Here is an 11,202-nt window from a genome sequence, read left to right as displayed (position 1 = left end):
TTTACATCATTTCACAATGGAATATACCTTTACAAAACAGATTTATTTTGTTTCCTAACATTTATAAGTATAAGAACAGCCTTCCCCAATACTATCCTCCGTTCCTTCCCATCTCAAAAGGATAATGCAACATTGATTGATAAAATATATATCAGAAACAATTTCTGCTATAATTTATTGTATATTCAATAAATTACTCAATACGAAATTATGAATTGAGTACATACATTATTTATTTTTCCCCTTTCATTTATGTTGAAAAACTGTTAAGATAAGTCATCGGTTTTGTATGCACTGTCTGTTTAGTACAAAAAAATAAATACAAAAACGGAGGCAAAAAAGCAATCATATTTGTTTTAGAGGTAATAGAGAAATAAATCCTACATAAACTACATTTTTATAAATCTAAAAAAAGCATTTGTTTCAGGCATTAAAAATATATTGTTTGCTTATTAAATACAGTAAATAAAAAAACAAAAATGTTTAATTGCATGATAAATGTATTTCTTTCATGATGGTGAGAGTCCACAAGATCATCACATGAAGGATTACAGTCCAGTTTTTAATCCCTCCCACTCTCTCTGAATCTTGCAGCCATATATTTGGGCAAGTAGATGGAGGAAAACAGAAAAGCAGGGCAAATGAAGAGCAAAACAATGACTGCCACAAACTGGACTCTCAATATCATGAAAAATATGAATTTACCAGGTAAGCATACATTTGTTTTCTTTTATCAGAAGGTGAGAGTCCATGAGACATAAAATGTGGGATCGTATACCCAACAGTGAAGTTCACAAGATCACCATGTTTAGTGGTACAACACAGTTAAGGCAGGAATGTTACTAATTAGGCACTGTGGCCCACAGATCTTTCCTGACAAAAGCCACAGAAGAGGCATACACGTCAAAGTAACACAATTTCAAAAAAGTATGTAAAGAACACCAAGTAGACTCCTTATAAATGAGTAGTAATGCAGTCAGGGTAGTCTTCCTCTAACCTGGTATGCTTTACAAATTAAGGCCTTAAGCCAAGTAGCTAAGATAAGTACCGTAGCTACTTGAAAGCCCCTCAAAAACAGATTAAGATTCAATGAAAGCGTAACTGATTGAAAAACCAGTCTAATGTGATCAAACCTGAACAAAAGGCTGGATATTGTGTAGATTGGCAGTCTTCTTATGATATAAAACAGATAAGGCTGAAATGTGACCCTTAAAAGAACTAACAAGCCTTTCTCTAGACTGTCCTGCTAAAACGCTAATACTATAGAAATCCGAAAAGAATTCCAACAGTATCCCTTGTTAGCACATCAGAATAAAAATGTTTTCCAAACCTTATGATATAGATGCCTTGTGAAAGGTTTCCAGGCCTTAATCAAGGTATTAATAACCTCTTTTGGATAGCAATAGGTATTCAATCACCAGGCCAACAAATTAAATTTTGAGATCCTAATGAAAGAAAGTTCCTTGAGTAAGAAGATCCTTTCTGAGAGGAAGCCACCAAGACAGGCATAAGGGCATTTGAATCAGATTCACAAACAAAATACTGTAAGGCCACGCTGGAGCATTCAGAATGACTGACTGAAGCCGTTTGTTTAATTCAGGCTATCACCCTGGATAGCAACACAAATGGAGGAAAGATGTAAATAAGGTTAAATGACCAGAGAACCATTAGGGCATCTATTAGATTTGCATGATCATCCAGAGACCTGGCACAATATTGGGACACTTTGCGATTCTAATGAGAGTCCATGAGATCTATCTCTAGCAAGCCCCAACTTCTCACTATCTGCTCAAAAACCTCCTGATTTAGAGACCAATCCCTTGACTGAGAAAGTCTGCTCCCAATTGTTCACACCCGGGATATGAACAGCTGAGATCCTGCAATGATGAGATTCTGCCAAACGGAATGCAGGACATTTGCTCCATCGCCATGGAACCGCATCACCTTGGTGACTGATGTAAGCCACTGCCATGAAATTGTTCAATTGGAATTTAAGAAAGCAATGAATTCCTGTCTGACGTCGGGGCCCACTCTAAAGAAGCCCTGAAGATTGCTCAGAGTTCCAGAATGTTAATTGGTAACCTCACCTCCTGAGAAGACCTCCTTAGAAGTGGGAGGGATTTAAGCTCTAGAATGTATGAGTGTTTTTTCCTCTTTCTAGTGGACTGGAGTGTAACACTACATTCAATGTCTTGTGGTCTCTCACCAACTGATGAAAGAAATATACTAAATTATATTAACAATTCAAATACACGCAAGTTGTTTTCTTTGAATGTTTTATTAAAATAGCATATTCAACCACCAGAAACTGATAATACTTTATTTTTTATCCAAGAGTACACATGACAACACAATAGTGATTCAAAATATTCTTGTTAATAACGACCGCTTTCAAATTCAAAATGTACAACACAGCTTAAAAAAAGAGAGGGAAAAACAGACTTAAAAGAAAATGGTGTAAAGCTTTTTAACAGAAATCTTTCTGACCCCTTAAATTTCACTCAAGGAGTTTAGCAAAACATGTTGATATGTCAGTGCAACATTCCTGACAATACTGCTGCCCTTTTTAATATGCATAGAATAATGTTTTATATTTAAAAGTAACCATCATTTCCTTAAACATCTATAAATAAAATTGGCATTTTCCATCCTGTTTACATTTGTCTCTTCAGCTTCAAAAAGAAACCAGTAATTTAAACCCTTTGCTCATACAGCATCCTAAAAAGAATTATAAAGCAATATTTTGCTGACCCTTGTATCAGCAAAGGGTTAAACTGTCCTAAGACAGGGGCAAAACAAAATCACAGCAAGATATATAAAACTTGGAGACTTACAATTATTTCCTACACTATTGTACATATAAAGACATGTTTAAAAAGTGCAAGGCAAGATTCGCAGTTCTTAAGTTTTGTTTTGTAGGCACATCCATTCTTTAAAGCAAGCTTCAGGGGGAAATTCCAGTTTTATTCTTCATGACACCTCTCAAGAGTCTTTTTTTCTCTTGTAAAGAAAACAGAGAGAGGAAGAAAAAAAAAAATTACATCCTGTAAACAGTCAAGAAATCCGTCCTTCTTCATGGAGTGTTTAGTTATGCCGCGTTCTCCCTTTTTTTATTCTTGCTGGCTTGGGTTTTGGGATATACTGATTGTTCGCTTGATATTCAAGTTCTTTACTAAAGTAGTGGATAGTTTTGTTTAAACCTTCTTCCAAGGGAACCTGTGGGAAAAAATGAGATAATGTTTTATAAGGATTATTATATATAAGGCATATTTATGGCACATTTTGTACTAGAAAACAAGTTACTTTAACTATTGTCCCCTTCTAAACGGTCATTGCTATTACTAGTTCAACAATTAATGCCGGCTGAAGGTAAAATACTTGAGGCATAATACATTATAACATTTGTGCACATAAGCAGATGATTTTGCAGGGAAGAGTGCATGTGAAAAAGAAAAACACTACAAGTTTGGAGTTATATCAGAAGCAACAATATTGCACTACTGTGCCCTTTATCTCTCCTTTCAATCACATTGTGAATGACACAACTGCTGTCTAAGCTACTTCTAGTTCTCCTTGTGTCAAACATTGTGACATATATTGTTTTATTTGTGACTATAATGCACCATTGTATATTTTCATTGTCATTAGCAATATATCATTTTTTTTATTAACATATCACATGTATTCTTACAATTCTTTAAGTCTCAAGACATTGGCATCTATTTTTCAAAGTGTCGACTTTCTTGCATTCGCCGGCACCAATACGCTTGCCTAAGATTGCCTAACATCGCTGCCGCGGACCTGAATACGTTCTCCATAATTATCAAAAAAGCTGTCAAAAAGCTGTGCATCAAGTACGGGGCGATGAGCAGCAGACTGTTGTTAACTAAAAGTCATCAATGTCGCTGCTCTTCGGCTTTTTTACAGCTTTCTTCGTAGCCTGTCACTAAACACCCACACTATACGATACTATTTACCCCCTATACCGCCACTCCCGGACCCCGCCGCAACTCTAATAAATGTATTAACCCCTTAACCGCCACTCCCGGAGCCCACCGCCACCTACATTATACTTATTAACCCCTAATCTGCCGCCCCCTACACCACCACCACCTACCTACATTTATTTACCCCTAATCTGCCGCCCCCAACGTCGCCAACAGTATATTAAATGTATTAACCACTAAACCTAAGTCTAACCCTAACCCTAACACCCCCTAACAAATATAATTTAAATAAATCTAAATAAATATTACTTTCATTAACTACATGATTCCTATTTAAAACTAAATACTTACCTATAAAATAAACCCTAAGCTAGCTACAATATAACTAATAGTTACATTGTAGCTAGCTTAGGGTTTATTTAAATTTTACAGGCAACTTTGTATTTATTTTAACTAGGTAGAATAGTTATTAAATAGTTATTTACACTAAATTACAGAAAATAATAAAATAATTACAAGAATGGGAGCTCAATCCTATTGGCTGATTGCATCAGCCAATAGGATTGAACTTCAATCCTATTGGCTGATTGCATCAGCCAATAGGATTTTTCCTACCTTAATTCCGATTGGCCGATAGAATTCTAACAGCCAATTGGAATTCAAGGGACGCCATCTTGGATGACGTCATTTAAAGGAACATTCATTCAGCAAGAAGAGGATGCTCCGCGTCAGATGTCTTGAAGATGGAGCCGCTCCGCGCCTGATGAATGAAGATAGAAGATGCCGCCTGGATGAAGACTTCTTCCCGTCTGGAGGACCACTGTTGCCCGTCTGGAGGACCACTTCTGCTGGCTTCGTGGAGGACTTCGGCCCGGTTGGGTGAAGACTTCTCAAGGTAGGGTGATCTTCAAGGGGTTAATGTTAGTTTTTTTTAAGGGGGGATTGGGTGGGTTTTAGAGTAGGGTTGGTTGTGTGGGTGGTGGGTTTTAATGTTGGGGGGGGGGGTTGTAATTTTTTTTTTTTTTTTACAGGTAAAAGAGCTGATTACTTTGGGGCAATGCCCTGCAAAAGGCCCTTTTAAGGGCTATTTGTAATTTAGTGTAGGGTAGGGCTTTTTTTATTTTGGGGGGGGGGGCTTTTTTATTTTGTTAGGGGGATTAGATTAGGTGTAATTAGTTTAAAAATCTTGTAATTATTTTATTATTTTCTGTAATTTAGTGTTTTTTTTGTACTTTAGATAATTTTTTTTAATTATATTTAGTTTAGGGAATTAATTTAATTATAGTGTAGTGTTAGGTGTAATTGTAACGTAGGTTAGGTTTTATTTTACAGGTATATTTGTCTTTATTTTAAGTTAATAACTATTTAATAACTATTCTACCTAGTTAAAATAAATACAAAGTTGCCTGTAAAATAAAAATAAACCCTAAGCTAGCTACAATGTAACTATTAGTTATATTGTAGCTAGTTTAGGGTTTATTTTATAGGTAAGTATTCAGTTTTAAATAGGAATCATGTAGTTAATGATAGTAATATTTATTTAGATTTATTTAAATTATATTTAAGTTAGGGGGTGTTAGGGTTTAGTGGTTAATAAATTTAATATAGTGTCGGCGACGTTGGGGGCGGCAGATTAGGGGTTAATTAATGTAGGTAGGTGGCGGTGTAGGGGGGGCAGATTAGGGGTTAATAAATATAATGTAGGTGGCAGTGGTGTTGGGGGTGGCAGATTAGGGATTAATAAGTATAATGTAGGTGGCGGTGGGCTCTGGGAGCGGCAGTTTAGGGGTTAATAAGTTTATTTAGTTGCGGCAGGGTCCGGGAGCGGCGGGATAGGGGTTAATAACTTATTTAGGTTGCGGTGGTGTCGGGATGGCAGATTAGGGGTTAATAAGTATAAAATAGGTGGCGGCAGTGTAGGGGGGGGGGGCAGATTAGGGGTGTTTAGACTCTGGATACATGTTAGGGTTTAGGTGTAAACATTCCCATAGGAATCAATGGGATATTGGGCAGCAGCGAACATAAGCTTTCGCTGCTTTCCGACTCCCATTGATTCCTATGGCATCCGCCGCCTCTAGGGCGGCGGATTGAAAACCAGGTACGCTGGGCCGGAATAGTGCCGAGCGTACCTGGTAGATATTTGATAACTTCCAAAAGTAGTCAGATTGTGCCGAACTTGCGTTCGGACATCTGTAGTGACGTAAGCATCGATTTGTGTCGGACTGAGTCCGGCGGATCGTATGTGACGTCACCAAATTCTACTTTTGCCGGTTTGTAGGGTTTGATAACTAAGGCGAATCAGGCTTGCCATAAATATGCTGCGGAATTCCAGTGTATTTGCGGTTGACGGCTTGATAAATAGATGCCATTGTTTAGACATTTTTAATGAAGTACTACCTCTATATTCTTAATGTAAATCATACAACATTTACATTAACTCCAAGTTTAAATCTACTATATGTGTTAATGTCTTAATGATGAGACATAAAAAATATTGGAAACTATTTATAAAGAGGATTTAAAACCTATATTTTTTGTATCATTCTCCCGTCTCCTAAGCTTAGTCTTTTTAGTAGTCATTTGCTTGTAAGATATAAATATTTGCACATACACAAAATACTTGCATTTTTTAACCTAAAACTCTTCTCACTGAGCTAAAACAAAACAACAAATTTGGATTTGACATATAAAGCAAATAAGGTTATTCTATTAGTTTATTCATTTTGAACAATAAACAAAATATATGCTTTACAGATGAATCAAATAAAACAAAAGAAAAGCAAATCCTGATTCTTTAGAGAAAATGGAAAACTCAAGATGTTTTGTATAGCTATTCTTAGATATAGGAGGCTTTATGCTAGTTTCCTTTCACCTCATGCAGCCTTAGGAAGGATACCTCTTGTAATGGGTTCCAGCAATGTCTGTGTCATATGCTTAACGTTAACAGTAATGCAATATTTATTGAAAAAGGTTGGCTCCTACATGCCAATGTTATAGCTATGTAAATGTAAGAAACACATTATTTATATTATGAATCAGGTTCTTTATATTTAAAACAGTACATAGCTCCTCACAACTTGGTGTTATGAGAAAACTTCCCAGAAGTCTTCAGAAAGTTTCAGCTTCCCAAACATAAACCCTCCACATTTTGCTGCCTTTAGTTTATAATCTGTCAAGCTGGAACGTAGAAGTTAGAAACTTTATATTCCGAACCTCAAGCAATAAGGATGAAGAAACAAATCAAACTGGCCAGACGTAAAATAAAATTGAGTCAAAGCAAAATAGAGGAGCTTGAAATTATCTGAAGGACACAATATAGGATCTTTCAGATCTACAGTAGTAATGAACTGACAAGACTCAAGGACGAAATGACTGACCAATATACTTCACCTAAATCAAAAACATAGTAATGAGTTTGAATAGGTATGAGGGTCGAGATAGATAAAATACAGTGTTACATTTTGACCTTAGACTAGACAAAAACCTGGTTCTTGTATACAATTTTCAAGGTATTTAAGCAAACAGAGGCAAAGAACACACTTCAATAATCTCTGGGAGCTAGTCAAGTATACACCTGTGTTCGGCCGTTGTGTGTCTTGGCCATTAACTAATTTCAGCCAGCCCTGACGTGGGTCAAGCCGTGGTCTGATTTATGCATAAGCTATATTGAGAGCTTTCAAAATATTCTTTTATTAACCATACTAATAACAAAACAGTTCAAGTTGGAGGAGATATTATATATTTATGCACACACAAAAGTGGTTACCAACATTTGATGCTGAAGATAAGATGAAAAAATGCCTTGCAAAATATTTATAAAATATTTAATTTGGAATGCTTAAAAGGGGAAATTATTGAACAGGATTTATATAACCAACTTGAGCTTAAAGGGACATTAAACACTTTAAAGGGGCAGTAAACCTACACAATAATGTTATATAATTCTTCACATAGTGCAGAATTATATAACATTATTTTAGCACCAAGTTTATAAAACAAAGTATTTCAAAGAATTTTTACCAAGAACTTAGAAATTTGTATTACGCCACTCCTGGCTCTACTGAACAGGTCTGTTATTTACCTAACTGCATTACGGCATGGTCTCTAGCGGGAGCAAGCTACATTGAGTTTAATGGCGCAATCAGGCCGGCTGTGACTAGACAGCGTGCCGCGATGCGTATAGGTAAATAACAGACCCGCTCAGTAGAGCCAGGAGTGGCGTAATACAAAAAGTTATTCTAAGTTAAATTCTTTGAAATACTTTGTTTTATAAACTTGGCTCTAAAATAATGTTATATAATTCTGCACTAACAAGTTTTATTAAAAACATAAATTATACTTACCTGATAATTTTGTTTCCATCTGTGGGAGGAGAGTTCACTGCTTCATTCATTACTTGTGGGAATTAAGAATCTGGCCACCAGGAGGAGGCAAAAACACCCAGCCAAAGGCTTAAATACCTCCCCACTACCCTCATCCCCCAGTCATTCTGCCAAGGCAACAAGGAACAGTAGGAGAAATATCAGGGTATAAATGGTGCCAGAAGAATAAAATTAAATTTAGGTCCGCCCACCAGAGCAAACGGGCGGAAGCAGTGCACTCTCCTCCCACATATGGAAACAAAATTATCAGGTAAGCATAATTTATGTTTTCCATCTTAATGGGAGGAGAGTCCACTGTTTAATTCATTACTTGTGGGAACAAATACCCAAGCTCTAGAGGACACTGAATGAAAAAAATGGGAGGGCATAAGTAGGCAGGCCCTATGCTGAGGGCACCACAGCCTGTAGAACCTTTCTCCCAAAAACAGCTTCCGTCGAAGCAAAAACATCACATTTGTAAAATTTAGCAAAAGTATGTAAGGAAGACCAAATAGCCGCCTTACAAATCTGCCCCACAGAGGCCTCGTTCTTAAAGGCCCAAGAAGAGGCCACAGCTCTAGTTGAGTGAGCCGAAATCCTCTGAAGAGGCTTATGCCCCGCTGTCTCATAGGCCAAATGGATAATGCTACTCAACCAAAAGGACAGTGAAGTGGAAGAGGCCCTCTGCCCCCTACGCTTCCCTGAATACACTACAAACAAAGATGAAGTCTGTCTAAAATCCTTCGTGGCCTGAAGGTAAAACTTCAAGGCTTGAACCACGTCCAAGTTATAAAGTAACTGCTCTTTGGGCGAAGAAGGGTTAGGACACAGAGTAGGAACTACTATCTCCTGATTGATGTTACGATCTGACACCACCTTGGGAAGAAAACCCAACCCAGTGGGAACAACAGCCTTATCGGCGTGAAAAACCAGGTAAGGGGGTTCAAATTACAAGGCCGCTAACCCAGAGACTCTGCAAGCCGATGCAATAGCCAAAAGAAACAGAAATCTGTCCCTTTAAGGAACTAGCGGCAAGGCCCTTATCCAAACCGTCTTGAAGAAAAGCCAGAATTCTGGATACCCTAATCTTGTGCCAGGGATATCCACGTTCCTCACACCAAGATAAATAGGTCCTTCACACCTTATGATAGATGTGAAGAGTGACCTGTTTCCTGGCCTGAATGAGAATATCAATCCCTCTCTCCGTGAACCCTCTCTTGGCCAAGACTAGGCGTTCAATCTCCACGTAGTCAGCCTCAGAGAAACAAGATTTTGGTGAAGAAAAGGACCCTGAACTAGCAGATTTCTGCGACAGGGTAATCTCCATGGAGGAGTTGACATACCCACCAGATCCGCAAACCACGTCCTCTGTGGCCACAACGGAGCAAACAGAATGGTCGAGATTTGCTCCTGTTTGATGCAGGCCACCACTCAAGGGAGAAGTGGCAATGGTGGAAAGATGCAAATTAGGTTGAACTACCAAGGTACCGCCAAGGCATCTATCAGCTCTGCCTGGGGATCCCTGGACCGCAACCCGTATCTGGGTAGCTTAAAGGTAAGTCTGGACACCATGAGATCTATCTCCGGCGTCCCCATCTGATGCAGATCTCTGCAAACACCTCGGAATGGAGAGACCATTCCCCCGGATGAAACGATTGCCTGCTGAGGAAATCCACTTCCCAGTTGTACACACCCGGGATGTGGATCGCTGAGTTAAAACAGTTGTGGGTCTCTGCCCATTCCAGAATCCAAAACACCTCCCTCATGGCTAGTGAGCTTCTCGTTCCCCCTTAATGGTTTATGTATGCCACCGAGGTAATGTTGTCCGACTGGAATCTGATGAAACAGGACGACCCCCAGTGGGGCCAAGCCCTCAGAGCATTGAATATTTCTCCCAGTTCCAGGATATTTATCGGTAGGGTTGACTCCTCTTGAGTCCACCTGCCCTGTGCCCTTCTGGCACCCCAAACATCTCCCCATCCTGATAGACTTGCATCCGTGGTCACAATCTCCCAGGATGGTCTCAAGAAGGATGTCCCCTGGGACAGCTGCCCCGGATGGACCCACCAAGAGAGGGATTCCCTCACTAGATTGTCCAGAGAGATCTGTTGGGAAAGATCTGAGTGATCGCCGTTCCATTGTCTCAACATGCATAACTGCAGAGGTCTTAGATGGAACCTGGCGAAAGTTATGACATCTATGCTGAAAACCATGAGTTCGATCACCTCCATACATCTGGCCACAGATGGCCTTGAGGAGGTCTGAAGGGCAAGACAACTGGATGCGATTTTGGAATGCCTCTGATCTGTCAAGAATATTTTCATAGCTATGGAATCTATGATCGTGCCCAGGAACTTCACCCTGTTGCTGGGAACCAGAGAACTCTTTCCCTTGTTTATCTTCCATCCGTGGGATCGAAGCAGAAGAAGAGTCCTCGAGTGGTTCTCCGCGAGACTGTAGGACGGAGCCTGAACCAGGATATCATCCAGATAAGGGGCTACCAGAAAACCTCTGGTTCTCACTACCGCAAGCAGCGCTCCCAGAACCTTCGTAAAGACTCTTGGGGCAGTCGCCTGACTGAACGGCAGGGGCACAAACTGGAAGTGTTGGTCCAGAAAGGCGAATCTAAGGAACCTGGTGTTCCCTGTGGATTGGCATGTGAAGGTAAGCATCCTTCAAGTCTACTGTTGTCATAAATTGCCTCTCTTGAACTAGGGGCAGAATCGATCCGATCATCTCCATTTTGAACGATGGAACTGACAGAAACTTGTCTTGGCACTTTAGGTCCAGAATCGGGCGGAATGTGCCCTTCTTCTTTGGGACCACAAAAAGGTTTAAATAGTACCCTAGACACCTTTCTGCTAGAGGTACTGGAACTATTACTCCGAGAGAGA

General features: G+C 39.2%; 1 protein-coding gene across 3 annotated transcripts in view; it reads right to left on the bottom strand.

The window, feature by feature from the left end:
- Positions 1-2,259: 2,259 nt before the first annotated feature.
- UXS1 (UDP-glucuronate decarboxylase 1) overlaps positions 2,260-11,202 on the bottom strand; it is a 626,440-nt gene continuing 617,497 nt past the window's right edge. For all 3 annotated transcript variants that reach the window (XM_053707629.1, XM_053707627.1, XM_053707626.1), the window contains one exon: positions 2,260-3,216. In XM_053707629.1, the coding sequence (XP_053563604.1) occupies positions 3,085-3,216 (132 nt within the window). In that variant the 3' untranslated portion in view covers positions 2,260-3,084. The remainder of the gene's footprint in view (positions 3,217-11,202) is intronic.

This window comes from Bombina bombina, chromosome 3, assembly GCF_027579735.1.
Source record: "Bombina bombina isolate aBomBom1 chromosome 3, aBomBom1.pri, whole genome shotgun sequence".
Lineage (NCBI taxonomy): Eukaryota > Metazoa > Chordata > Amphibia > Anura > Bombinatoridae > Bombina > Bombina bombina.
This window is presented reverse-complemented; position numbering and strand designations above follow the sequence as displayed.